Consider the following 13,126-nt stretch of genomic DNA (forward strand, 5'->3'; position numbering starts at 1 on the left):
CGCTGCACCATCCAATCCGTTCAGCCTCGGCGGCGGTGGTGGAGGCGCAGTGGCTGGAAAGCCTGCAGCACCATCGAATCCTTTCAGCTTTGGCAACACCAGCGGCAACAACAACACCAGCGGCAGCAGCGGCGCACCAGTGGGGTCCAGCGGCACTGCTGGCAGTATTGGTGGCTTCGTGAAGAGCGGCCCACCAGCCGTGATAGCGGAGGATGATGGCTTTGCGTCGAATGCTGGAAGTGATGATGAATGCGACAAGAAGACATCCACCGCATCCGCCATGTCGAAACCGTTCTCGTTTGGTGGTGCCTCGGCTTCCACAAGGCCTGCATCTGGAAGTGAAGGTGATGCCAAACCCGCTCCACCGTCGAATCCTTTCAGTTTTGGCAACGCCAACAACAACAACAGCAGCAGCGCTCCAGCGGATAAACCCGCTGCACCATCCAATCCGTTCAGCCTCGGCGGCGGTGGTGGAGGCGCAGTGGCTGGAAAGCCTGCAGCACCGTCGAATCCTTTCAGTTTTGGCAACGCTAACAACAACAACAGCAGCAGCGCTCCAGCGGATAAACCCGCTGCACCATCCAATCCGTTCAGTTTTGGCGGCGGTGGTGGAAGCGCAGTGGCTGGAAAGCCTGTAGCACCGTCGAATCCATTCACCTTTGGGAGCAGTGGTGGCGCTTTTGCGTCTAAGAGTGTTTTCGGTTCATCTGGTGGGGATAGAGCATCTACGAATCCATTTGGTAAATAGCTGTTGACGTTCTAAAGGGTACGTATTTTAAGGTGCTCTGTGGTGAATGTAGGGATTGTAGTTGCGCCAGATTATGGTGGCAAGATGTATTGGATTTCTGCAGAGTTGTTTTCCCCATTCTCCTCTTGCTTCCGTCAAAGTGGATTGGTGTGCGAATAGCGTGGAATAATGCGTTCTGCGGCCTCCCAAAGGGAGGAAATACAGAAGAAGCTTCACCTGCTTCGCCTGGAGAAAGAACGGGAGCAAAGGGCCTTTGATGAGCTTGCGTCAAAGAGCAAGGAAATGACGGCTTCTGAGATTGCTGAGGCTGCGCGTAAGAAGGCGGTGAGTGAGGAACCGACGTTCCTTATGGTTGACGACACAACCATCTCCGTGGGGGATTACGTCCTCACGCTGGATGATGTGCATGCACTGTGTGCTGCGGAGAACGGCATCTTTGTCCCGGACCCTGTGAAACAGGTGTATTTGGGGGAAAGAGGCAAAGTCATACGTGTCCTGCCGTCGTTTCAGGGGAAGTCGGCTGTGGAAATGCGCTTCGCTGACGGTGCTGTTAAGATATTTTTGACCGAATGCCTGGCAGTGGGGCACAACGTAAGAAAAACACAGCGGAAGACGTCTTCGACGACAGCGCTAACAACAACATCAGTAATGACAACGACGACAGCGAGCAAGCCAACTGACGTTGATCCCAATACTCTTCGCGTGCCGGGGTTTGTTGCACCGTCCAAGCCCGAGCCTCTTCCCCAACCGACGTGGAGCACGCTTGACTTGCCCAGATGTAAGGCCGGTCTGAAGGAAAACAAACAGTCACTGAAAACAGCCACATCGACAACAACAGCGCAAAAAACAACATCTACAACTACAACCGCAACGGAATCAACAACTAACAAGACTACGTCAATGAAATCGACCGTTGCTGAGGACAGCGACAGTGTGAGGACCGATAACGGCAGAGTGGGATTGAAGGAGGGTACACCACCTGATGCTAAAAATGGCCAGAGTGACCAAGAAGTGAAGCGGAAGAAGTCGCTGGATAAAGAGTCACGCGCAGGTGGGGTAAAGGGTATCGGGCTTGTGAAGGAGGTGCTGTTGGAGCGGCGAATGCAGATTCCTCTGGGGGAGCAGTTGGGAAGCCCAATAAATTATGACGAGGCACGTCAGGTGCCGTTGGTAAGCCATGGGGAGCATGACAATCTTCTTAAGACACCGCGTGTAGATTTAATGTCGTACGTGCCTTCAAGACGCGCAACGTCTCCTGTGGAGAGCAAGAAGAGCAGAGGTGCCATACCGACCAGTTGCCCCACAAACTATAAACCACGCTTCTCGATAGGCGATAAGTCTACGAGAATACCACGACTGAACAGCGCATCACTTTCAGTGGATGCCAAGCGTTGTAGGGTGGCGGGGCTACTCCCAAACCAAAGTGCCCTCGATTTTCAGCCCATTGTGTTCCAGAAGAGTGACGATACTTTAGATGCGGTGCTGTCTGTTGTGACACAGGTGCTAAAGCGGAGCACTATGGGCCACCAAGCAAGGCGGTTATTTACTGTTGAAGGAACGGAGATCACACAGGTGAACGCCATTCGAAACAATATGTGCCTCGTGGCAACTTCTGGTGAAGTGTACTCCACTGGTCCAACCGCAGGGGTGAAGCCTCGTCGTCTTCCCACTGCGGCAGCTGCACCAGGTGATGCTGTACAGAGCAAGACAGCCGATCAACGCCACACACCGACGCCGGTGTCTGCAAAAGGAACCACTACCACTACCACTACCACCAAGACCAATGCTACCACCAAAACGACCACCACAAGCACACCGCATTCCCGCGAGGTGGCGCCAGGGAAGGGCATACCAAAACCTATTTCCGTGCGGGTGTTCTCAAATGGGGAGTATGGTGACAAACATACCGATCGCTTTCCTTTCCGTACGATAACCCTCCGACCAACTCACAAAACAATGAAAGCGGTTTTCAATACAATTGAGCGCGAGTTGGAATGGCATCCTCTTGGAAAGAGGGTAGAAAGTATTTACGATGCAACAGGTAGTGAAATAACGTCCATTGAGAAGCTGCATAACGGTCAGGCCGTTGTGGTATCAACAGGCGACCGGTTCGTTATTCCTCACCCAAGTAGTGTGCTGCACGAAGACGTAGTGAAAATTTTGGAATCCTCCAATCCTGTGCCTTCGGTGACGCATACCCGCCCCGCAATGTAGTAAGGCTATGGTAGCTGACCTAGACTCACCTGAAGATGTGCCATTACGGCTGTTCTTTTCACACTCTTGTTGGTGACCGTGCGCCCAGGCTATACATGGAAGAAGCACCTATTCTTCCTTATTTGCATTCGATCATCATCATTTTGAGAGAGCTGTGGAGAAGAATTCAATATATCAACAGGAATGTCGACGATGCACTCTTCCCTCTGTGTTGCGGTTTCACTTTCTCTTTCGTATATACCTTTTTTTTTTCTTTCCTTTTTTGGAAAATTTTATCCCTTTTTGCGGTGTGTCCCTCTTTTTCCTTTGGGCTAAAGTTAGGGCTGTGTGATGGATTCATTGCATGGGCCGACGAGACCGATGGAGGTTCCTCCGCCACAGGAGCGTGACGATGCCGAATCGCGGCTGCTGCGCAAAACGATGGAAGCTGTTTCTGGTAGCGATGTGGAACCAATTACTAAGTTTGTTGAGTCGGTTGCCCACCATCTGGTGAAGCAGGTGATTGTGGAGCCGGAGGGACAGTGGGCGCGTGCGTACCCGTTCGGCTCCTGCGGCCTGGGTGCCTCTGTTGCTGACAGCGACCTTGATATGTATGGTGAGAGCTTTCCTTTCTCCCTCTTGCTCTCTGTCTCTTGAGTTACCGATCCCCCCTCCTTTGTAAAGTTACTACCTCCCTTACTCACTCCCTTTCTAGTTCGTTTACAAGAAAAAAAAACATCTCCCGCTTTGCTCGTTGGCTATCATCTTGGTAATTTTCTTTCTTTTCTCCTTCCTGTTTTGCTTGTCGCTCCGCGCCGGCCGTGCCTGCTCCCTTCCTTCTTGTGGCTGGGCTGTATTTCTGAATGCCACACCTGCAAGTGTACTGTTTTGTCCATTTGGCGTCACCCAGGAGTTCTTCTTCTTTGCTTTCCCGCAACTACTACGGAATTATGTGCGTAATGTAGCCGTAGTCGCTGCAAGGGTTCCCGTGGTGAAGTTCATTTGCCAGGGGACACCGGTGGACGTTGTGTTCGTGTCAGTGGCGCTGGCGGCCCCACCCACACCAGAGCAGCTCCTTGAAGATTCATTTCTCCTACAGGTTGCACGCGAAACGCGTCCGAGTGCCAATGGGCTGCGCACCGTACTGGAGGTGAAGCGACGCCTCCCTGTGTCGTACGATGTCTTCACTACGGTTCTAAAGGCCGTGAAGTACTGGGCTATGAGGCGGCAGGTCTACGGAAGTATTTACTCATACCCAAGTGGCGTTGTGCTTGCTGTGATGGTGGCCCGTGCCTGTCAGGTCATGCCTGCTTCTCATCCTAGTGTTGTTTTGCGCTTCTTTTTCATGTTTTACACGGTATGGCTGACCTGCCATGATCACATCTCCCCGATTTTCATCACCGCATCTCTAGAAGCGCGCCGTCGCATTCCCGGACTTCCTGAGTCGTGGTCCCCGCAAAAGGCGGCATGCCGTGAGGACCTCTTGCCTGTAATAAATCCCGCCTACCCGTACGTCAACGATGCGCGTAACGTCGGTCGCTGCGGCCTGGAGGTGTTTTACGCGGAGCTGACTCTAGCTCACCGCATCCTGTCCAACACAGACGCACCGATAGATGATATATGGGTTCCTTACAACATAAAAAGCGATTACTCCAGATTTCTGTTAGTGCAAGTTTCGTGTGAGAGCAAGGAGGAAGATGATGAAGGTGCAAAGACAGATCTCGCCGCGTGGAGCTCATACGTGGCTAGCAAGCTGCGGTTTTTTATTTATGGTGTAGAACGGATTGTGAACGCCCGTCCACACCCACACAAACTCGATGACAGCACTGTAGGATCTCTTGCAGAGTCTAGGCGCCGTTTTAAGAGCAGTTACTTTGCCATAGGTGTTAGAAAAAGGAATGATGACCGCAAGCTACAAATGTCTATGTTTACGGAATCATTTGAGAATTTTAGCAATGCAGTGCGGGAGGGCTGCACTGATGGGAAAGGGGGACGGGGATTTCAATATAACAAGGATACCATGCAAGGTCCATGGTTTTCGCTGGTTGATGCTGAAGATCTACCGTCCGCCATTGTTAGATGATGGTTTCTCCCTCGCTTCTCAGATTTCTTAGAATCTTTATTACTACAACACATACCGGTACATATGTTGTTTCACTCTCGTAAGGACTAGCAGTTGTGTTGGATGTATGAATTCAGTGATTCTCACTGAGTGTCAGTCAGCGTGGCTGTTGCGGCAGCCACAATAACGAATAATACTTTCTTCACAAGAGATGGGGTGAGCGTTGCACTCTGAGTCATCGTGAATATTATCTCTTTCGTTATTTTTTTTTTTTTAGTGGCTGCTTTATGTAATCTTTGCGCTTGTGTTGCTTTCCTTTTCTCACAGGTTCCCTTAAAAGAAGGATATGTCCGCGTTTGAGGACAACCCATTTGCTGAAGAGGACGATGATGAATTAACGCACCACATAGAGGCTGCCGCAAGAAAGAGAGCGCGTGAGGATAGTGTAGCGGATTACCCTGCATACGAGCGACTGTCTTATCAGCAAGACATGCCTGCCCAGTTAACGGCGCACACTGTTGTTGCTGCTTCGCCACAGGATGAGACACCGCACGATGACGATGGGGACACACTCGAACTGGGAGACGTCCCAACCGGCCATATGCTCGCGGAGTACGATGTTGGCCGTGAGGAGGATGAATTCAATGCATTAGTCGTGAGGACTGTGGGGCTGGAGTCTGAGTTAAAGCAACACAAGAAGACCAGCGAGGATGAACTTTCCCAGTTGTCAAAGGACAATGAAAGCCTGCGGGAGAAGGTGGAGGCACTAAAGATAGAAATTCTGCATGTTCATGAAGAGATTAATTCCACTCAAATTTCACCAATCGTGGAGGATCCAAACCAAGACCACGGAAATAATAATAGTAGTTCCGGTGCAATGGAGCTAGTGGAAACTGTGCAAAAGGAGACCAGAATTCTTCATCAGAAAGCGGCAGATCTTACACAGAGTATCACGTTACTGGAGGAGAGATGCACTCCTGTTGTGGATCTCTCGGAACGCGTCCGCTCTTGCATTTTTGGTGAGGCGGAGGAGCTGCCGGACCTTAGTGCGTTTGACCCACAGCCTGAAAGACGTCGCTTTGAAGTCATTGAAGTTGCGGCAGCAAGGTTGCGTGGTAATGGGGCGGCCGTACTTGTACAGGCGCTCGTCGCGGAGCTTGGACATCTGCTTTCGCAGTATGACACGACCTACGCAACCGCCACGTTAGAGAGGGACCGTGCGGCATGTATGGAAGTTGTCTTGCACGACTTGGCACACGACTCGCAGGAATGGTACACCCGTTCCGTCAACAGGGCTCTTCATGGCGTTAGCGGTACCTCACCACCGGTGTGTGCTGAGTCATATGAGGGTGGATTAAGCATTCCCAAGCTGGAGGCAGCGGTGTGCCACGCGGAGTCTACGATTAATAAGCTGCTTGCGCCAAATCTCGTGGCGTTATCGCATCAAAACACAGCTCCTATTGCTGCGGCGGCCTCCGTGGCGCTCAGCCGGGAGTTGGAATCCCACACGGAGGTCCTTGGGCGTGAGGTGATTGGCTTGCGCGAGCTGCTCCTCACTGACACGGCGACGCTGCTGCAGAAGTTGAGGAATTCAAAGGAGATGAATGATGGAAGTACCGAAGAGGCTGAGACATCCGCTGCAAGCGAGAATGTTAAATTGTTGATGAATCTGGGAAAGACGTTACTAGAACGGCTTGGTGCAGCGGATTCGTTGTGGCATTCGCTGTGTGTCTCTGCGAACGTCCGAATGGCCCCAGCAGTGGAGCTGCAAATCGCGTTTTACAAGCATTACATAGAAATGCAGAAGACGTTATTGATTGCGTTGCGCACACTCAACACTGCATTACAGCAGAGGGCTCACCTGGCAACGGTAATTCGCCAGGTGGCCCTCCACGATGGCGATGATGAAGCTGCTTCCTTGTTAGCTGCGAGGGTGCTGCAAGAATCTGAGAGGGGTATCGGCAGTATCCATGAAGAACTGGAGCAAACATGCGCCGCGGTGATGCAACGGTTTACAGAGGATGCTGCTGAGCTCCTTCGTGAGCAAACGTTGAACACAAAACAGAGCATAGGTCAGTTTCAGGAGGTCTGTGATTTTTTTGCAAGCACAGTTGAAAAGATGGATAGTCTTGTTTACGGTGAGTCATCGGATGCGATTCATCATTCACTCGCGGACACGTCACTGATGCACTCTACAAAAACTGTTGATGAACCTTTGGTGCTGAACTTGGTTCCTTGCAAAGATGCATGCACAGATATTGTGAATTTTGCGACGAGTGACCATGATCAGGAGCTTCAGGAGGAACTTGCCGCTGCACAGCGGCGGAATGAGGAACTGGGGAAGTGCATGAAATGGCTTTCGATGCAGAAGTCTCACAGCGCCGTGCCGCTCTTGCTTGCAACGCGTAAAGAGATTGGGCTCTTCAAGGAGAAACTGGTGACAGTGGCACAAGGAGAGGCCAAGTGGGAATCACTCAAGGAAGACGTTGACACGACACAGCGAGAAATTGCTGTGACTCAGACTGCAAATGCCGCGATGAGAGCAAAGTTGGGCGAGCTGCGCAAGCAGCTTGGCGCGAAGGCCGATGCAGGCAGTCCTTGATGCGGTTTTGTTGTTTGAGCGAGAGAGATGCATGCTGCCTGCTGTGCCGCGCGCCTGTTGTTATTCTTTCTGTCTTTCCTTCTTTCTCTCGGGTGCGCCGTGTTTCGCTCCCTCACTCTATCTCTCCTTCCATCCCTGCTGTCCGTGTGATTCAATCTGCTTGTAGAGAAATCTACTGTTGCTTCTCGGTGGGATGCTTTCGTTTGCTTCATTTGGTTTTTATATGGTGACCTGTTTTAACAGCAATGTGCCGGGCGGGCCACTCGAGGTGGCTCTTTACCGATTCAGAAAGCTGCTTTGTCGGCGAGGACACGCGTCTGTATCGATGCGTTTGTCCCATTGCGACGTGCTCTGTCACCCCAACAGGCCACGCGTGCCGTCTCACTTCGTCTTTCTTGGTGTTTTGCGGGTTTCTGCTTCTCGTCTGGCTCCTCGCAGTGGGAGCGTATGTTTACATGTCGGGACTTATCTGGGAACATCAGAAGACAGTCAAGCCGGAGAGGAGCTATCCAATTGGTGGCGGTTACTACTATGAGAAGTTGTTCGGTAGCGATAATGTGGAAATGAATGAGACACAAGGAGCTCGCCCACTGGAGAGGAGGGAGGAAGGAGCTTAGTATGGATAAGGCAGCTGTTACTATATGTGTTCAGTAAAGTTTTGAGCGACGAGGGAGTGGGGCTGAAGAAGAATGATGATGGTGATGATGAGGACAATAACCGTACGGATTTGAGATTAATTGCCTCATTTGCTTGGTATGGTTCATGTTTTTTTTTTGCTTTTGTTAGCAGCTGCTGCATATATTGCTTGGACGCCATTTTTTAGTTATCATGAGGCGACATCAATTTTTGAATATCTCTTTCTTTTTTCTCACATGATTCATTAAAAAAAAAATACCACATCAAAAGAAAAAGTAAACTCTGTTCATACGTAAACGCAACGGCGAATGTCGTTCTTTACCCCACGTGCTATTGCCGCGTCGTGCGCAGCCGCTGTGTCTGTGCCGGCGACTATCTTCTTAATTGTCCGTGCGGCGAGACGCCCGCGCCGGTACCAAGGGCCTTCCTACGCCGATTTGCCGGTTGATCAGTGGAACATGCAGCAGGTGGTGCAGTGGCTGCGTTCACTCGGTGTGTCGGAGACGGTGTTGGTCTCGTTCTTGCGGAACGAGGTGGACGGGTCAGTGTTGCTTCTATTGGAGGAGGGACACCTGATGGAGCTGGCACCCAAACTGCGCGACTTTATTCTTATTCGCGAGGGTCTGGGGAAGCTGCGCGACTGCGCAGTGCAACCACGGCCGGTGAGGGAGTGCGTGGTGACTGCGCCCGCCGCGAGGAACATCGAGGACACACTGCCCGTAGGGCAAAGGGTGAATCCACCGTACAACAACGTGCGGTTCCAGGCACTGCTGCAAGAAATGCAGGGCCTCGCGCCCGGGATGCAGGTGCAATTGGTTCCCACCGTAGTGAGCGTCGCGGCACCTCTCGCAAAGACGCAACGAGAAGACGCCACCACGACGGTGTTGGCTGGCCCCGATGTGATAGAGCAGCTCCAGACGCTGCACAAGACAGTGGACGGCTTTTTGCATCTGCTTGATTCGACGGAGATGCGGGTGATGTCAGACCCACGTGTTGCGCCGCTGCGGGCAAACATAGAGGGGCAAGTACGTCATGTCATGGCAGTGTCAAGCCGGCTTCCGCCACCGCATGGAGAGCCGCTGCGAAAGAAATGCGAGCTTATTCTCCAAAAGATCCGGCAAGGTGTAGAAACAACCACCGCCACCACCACCACCGCAGGGATGGCCCAGGTGGCTCGGCAACAGCAACAACAGCAACAAGGACACCAGCAGCGACAGCAGTTGCAAACGCCTATGGGGCCCATGGTGCAACGGCTGCGTGACATCTTTACCGCCCTCAGGTCGTCGGACTTGGTGGAGACGGAGCCTGGGGAGCGGCTCGTGCGTATCACTGGCATGCTGAATGAGGCGCGGATTATTCAGAGAGAAGCCGAGTCCTCAGATGACCCCCGTGCGGTGGCCATCATGAACCAGGTGGCCGGAAGTGTCATTTCTGTGCTGCAGCAAATGGAGTCGCTCACACGTGAGGAGCTGGAGGCGGTGGGAGGTGATGCTGCAGGTGAACCCGTCGAGGAGCGTGTGAGAGGGCAACACCAACTGCAGCAACCGCAACAAGAGCAACGACAACAACAAGTTGCCCAGTTGAATTTGTCGCAGATCGTTTCTGATCTACAGTCTGTTGCTCAAATGCTGCACTCCGATAGGTTGGCTTCTGCGCCCCCGGAGGTGCAACTGCAAATTGTGTCCCAACTTCGGCAGCGTCTCCGCCAGCTGCAGCAACAGGTCGCTCGCCTCCCGCTTAACGAAACTACAGCTACAGTGGCAGCAATCATTGAAAGAACCCAGGGGCTCATTGCGTCTCTGACAGGTGATGAGCCTGATGAGCCAGAGGAGCAGGAGGATTGTGATGGTGATGATGATGATGAAAAAGATGAGCAACCGGAACACCAAGCGGAAGAGGAGATGCAGGGGAGAGAAAGGGTGCCTACGGCCACCTCTACAGCAAACCCACTCGAGGCGGTATGTCAAGAAGACATACAGGATAAGGTTGTAAACGAGGCGAATGAGATTTTTAATTATATTAACTCAGACCGCTTCAAGGTGCTGCCAGCAGAAGAAAAAAGCAATGCAGCACAGCGGCTTCTATCGCAGCTTTGTATGATGGAAAACCGCTGCGCTCAATTCGGGTGTCTGGAGCAGTTGCAAGAGCTCCTTCAACCCATGAAGGAGATTCTGCAAATGGAAATCAAACCGGATTCCGAGACGCCCGCCCCCACCCCATTATTCCTCAGCATCTCGGCCCACTTGACGCGGATGTCAAATCTCATGAATTCTGACGGTTTTCAACGGGCCGACATAGACAGTAAGAGGGCAGAAGCCCGGTCGATCATTCCACAGCTTCAGAAAATCGCCTCGGCCCTGTCACAGCTTCCCCCACACGAACGGAGTGCGGTGGAGCGGCTCATTGCACCCATCAATGCCGCCCTGCAATCAATTTCTGCTAGATCTGAGGAAGCTCAGGGAGACGTTGCTGATCCGAGGCAGGTGGTTGCGCAGATGGAGACGGTCCTCTCGGTCCTGCAGTCGGAAGAGTTCATAAACGCCCCACAACAGCAAAGACAACAGCTCGCCACAGAACTTGTGGAGAAACTTGAGGGCTTGAAAGCAGATTGTGGTCGGATCGGCGGCGCGGCAGCCCCTCTGCTGCCCATTATTGAGCGAATCCGGGGACAACTACTGGCGTTAACTCAATGTGGCCGAAATGTAGAGGAAGAAAACGGACCCTCGGAGAGAGAAGGTGCTCCCGATTCAGGTAATAATGATAATGAAGGAAAAGCAAGTGGAGATGCTACGGATGAAGGGCCTGTCTCGATAGAGGTGCAGCAAAATCGAAACGCGATGATGGAAGAGCGACAGAAGCTCTTCAAGACAGTGGCCGATATCACGGCAGAGCTTCGTACTAACAACGATGTGAATGCGAGGCTGACCAGTGCGGAGGCGCAGCCCCTGGTCGGACTCTTGGAGATGATAGACTCTGTTGGATTTGTTACTCCACAAGAAAAGAACCTTCGCGACGAGTTTGAGGTCCAAATTAGGCGTGCAAAGGGGGAGGACAGTGCTGCGGTGGAAGNGTCCAGCCCAGGCATGGAGAACCTTATGCGCACCTTCACATTACTGAAGGAAAGAATTGGGTCACCGAGTCTGTCTTCGCCGACAGATTTACTCCCCATCATGGCAGCAGTTGACCAGGCACTTAGCGCTGCCGATCAGAACAATGTGCCGTGGCGCAACTCTCCGCCAGCAGTGAGTCTGATTAGTGAGGTGCTAACACGAATCCAGGAGGTCCAGCGTGAGTTGGGTGAACGACGTCCATCGGAGCTGGAGAGTATACTCAACGAGGCGGCGACGGAGATCCGCCAGAATCCCCCACAAAACGAAGAGCAACTTCAACCATACACAGAGATGCTGTCGCAGATGGATAGAAGGATGAACAATTTGTCTGTTGGTACACTGCAGGCGTTGAAAAACCTCCAAGAGGCAGTGCTTGTGGCGGCGGGTACACTGCATGCGCAGGGGCCGGAGGGGCGCTCCGGGGCTTTGCTGGGCGACGGCCACGTGGCACAACTGCTAGTGGAGGTGTCAGATAGGCTTCGGGAGGGCCCAATCCGGGAGGAAGTGCTTGATCAGTACGCATTGCTTCTTGATAACATCGAGGCAACGCGCACCGACCCCTCTGTGCGTGAGGCGGTCGATTGCGTACGGGAGCAAATCCACCTGCAGCGCATCATGAACGGCGAGGCTGACGATGAGGAAAGCGACACATCCGAAGCGGAATTGGATGAAGAGGAAAATGAAACTGAAGAAGCAAATAAGAATGAAGATAAGGAAGAAGGGAAAGCGGCAACCGAGGATCCGAAAGACGATGTTGAATTCACTGAACACAAAAACCGACCCGAGCCTTCTGAGGACACTGCCACCCAAGAGAAAGAAAAGGCGGAGACGATGTCTGGAGACTTGCAGCAGGAGGCTGAAGGGCGAAGTGCCACGCCGACCTCGGAAAGGACTGCGGTGGTGGGCTTCCTCAGTAAACTGCCAAAAAATTGCGTTCCCGGCGGTGCGAAGAACGAACTACTACTACTACCACGTATTGAGAAGAAGATCTTCTCGGCGGAGCAGCACTTCATTGCCAACACGACGCTCTTTGACATTCAGAATATCAGCAAAGTGATCCTGCACCTTGAAAAATGCCCAGAGGTGAAGAGTAATACGACGCTGTTAGAGCGGGTAAGCCGTGTGAAAAGGTCGTTTGCACAACAGCTGCAGGCATTTCATGCTAGCGATCAACAGTCCACTGCGATCCAGACAACACTGAGTCTCTACTGCAGGGACACAACTGTTGCAGGCGAGTGTGTCCGCGAGCTCGTTATTTGTACGGCAGCGGAGGCAGCTGAAGATGTTGGGGCCCGCAGCAGCAAGGACCTGAAGAAGTGCCTGGCAGAGGGGAAAGCGGCGCCAACAACAGTTGGTTCAGAGGTTGTAAAGGAGTGGTGTGGGCGCAGCATAGCTGTTCTCGTGTGCGAGTTCGGTGTGGTGGATGGGACGGCTTTGAGCGAACTCGTGCTGTTGCATGAGGTCCTCGGAAGCCGCTACGGCTTTGATGTCGTGACTGTTACGGCGACCAGCGCAAGCCAATTGCAAAGTCTCCTGCAGGAGGTCGCCGCCTCCGGGGCGAGGCGAGTGCTCCTATACTACTATACAGATGCACATGCGTCGCCCAAGCCACACTCCGTCCTCTTTCGTGACGGTTCCTCTCTCACGTACCGCGACGCGCTACAGCAGCTGCAGACTGTGCACCGCGTCGTGTTGGCGCACTGTCAACCACTGAGTTTCTCGATGGTGTCAGAGTTTGCGGGGCATTGCAGCCCATTCTTCTTAGTACGGTTCAC

The 13,126-nt window shown here is 52.7% G+C and overlaps 8 protein-coding genes across 8 annotated transcripts in view; all 8 read left to right on the forward strand.

Annotated features, from left to right (window-relative positions):
• The window catches only part of DQ04_00641120 (hypothetical protein), a gene marked incomplete at both ends in the record, with an annotated part of 1,269 nt that extends 1,053 nt beyond the window's left edge, over positions 1 to 216 (forward strand). The window contains one exon of the mRNA XM_009309431.1: positions 1 to 216. This exon is cut by the window's left edge and continues 1,053 nt beyond it. Coding sequence (XP_009307706.1) covers positions 1 to 216 — 216 coding nt within the window.
• A 64-nt stretch (positions 217 to 280) lies between these two features.
• DQ04_00641130 (hypothetical protein) lies at positions 281 to 748 on the forward strand (the record flags this gene model as incomplete). Its single annotated transcript, XM_009309432.1, has 1 exon — positions 281 to 748. One exon carries the CDS (start codon positions 281 to 283, stop codon positions 746 to 748), a length of 468 nt encoding a protein of 155 aa, XP_009307707.1.
• A 168-nt stretch (positions 749 to 916) lies between these two features.
• Positions 917 to 2,962, forward strand: DQ04_00641140 (hypothetical protein; the record flags this gene model as incomplete). Its single annotated transcript, XM_009309433.1, has 1 exon — positions 917 to 2,962. One exon carries the CDS (start codon positions 917 to 919, stop codon positions 2,960 to 2,962), a length of 2,046 nt encoding a protein of 681 aa, XP_009307708.1.
• A 330-nt stretch (positions 2,963 to 3,292) lies between these two features.
• On the forward strand, positions 3,293 to 3,598 carry DQ04_00641150 (poly(A) polymerase; the record flags this gene model as incomplete). The annotated part of the gene is made up of 1 exon (XM_009309434.1): positions 3,293 to 3,598. The coding sequence occupies one exon, from the start codon at positions 3,293 to 3,295 to the stop codon at positions 3,596 to 3,598; it is 306 nt and encodes a 101-aa protein (XP_009307709.1).
• Positions 3,599 to 4,160: 562 nt separating this feature from the next.
• Positions 4,161 to 5,024, forward strand: DQ04_00641160 (putative poly(A) polymerase, putative,polynucleotide adenylyltransferase; the record flags this gene model as incomplete). Its single annotated transcript, XM_009309435.1, has 1 exon — positions 4,161 to 5,024. One exon carries the CDS (start codon positions 4,161 to 4,163, stop codon positions 5,022 to 5,024), a length of 864 nt encoding a protein of 287 aa, XP_009307710.1.
• A 325-nt stretch (positions 5,025 to 5,349) lies between these two features.
• DQ04_00641170 (hypothetical protein) lies at positions 5,350 to 7,605 on the forward strand (the record flags this gene model as incomplete). The annotated part of the gene is made up of 1 exon (XM_009309436.1): positions 5,350 to 7,605. The coding sequence occupies one exon, from the start codon at positions 5,350 to 5,352 to the stop codon at positions 7,603 to 7,605; it is 2,256 nt and encodes a 751-aa protein (XP_009307711.1).
• Positions 7,606 to 7,850: 245 nt separating this feature from the next.
• DQ04_00641180 (hypothetical protein) lies at positions 7,851 to 8,222 on the forward strand (the record flags this gene model as incomplete). The annotated part of the gene is made up of 1 exon (XM_009309437.1): positions 7,851 to 8,222. One exon carries the CDS (start codon positions 7,851 to 7,853, stop codon positions 8,220 to 8,222), a length of 372 nt encoding a protein of 123 aa, XP_009307712.1.
• Positions 8,223 to 8,549: 327 nt separating this feature from the next.
• DQ04_00641190 (hypothetical protein) lies at positions 8,550 to 13,124 on the forward strand (the record flags this gene model as incomplete). The annotated part of the gene is made up of 1 exon (XM_009309438.1): positions 8,550 to 13,124. A coding segment is annotated over one exon (4,575 nt), but the record flags the coding sequence as incomplete, so codon positions are not given.
• Between the last annotated feature and the right edge of the window lie 2 nt (positions 13,125 to 13,126).

This window comes from Trypanosoma grayi (genome assembly GCF_000691245.1).
Source record: "Trypanosoma grayi strain ANR4 Tgr_64_V1, whole genome shotgun sequence".
Taxonomy (NCBI): domain Eukaryota; phylum Euglenozoa; class Kinetoplastea; order Trypanosomatida; family Trypanosomatidae; genus Trypanosoma; species Trypanosoma grayi.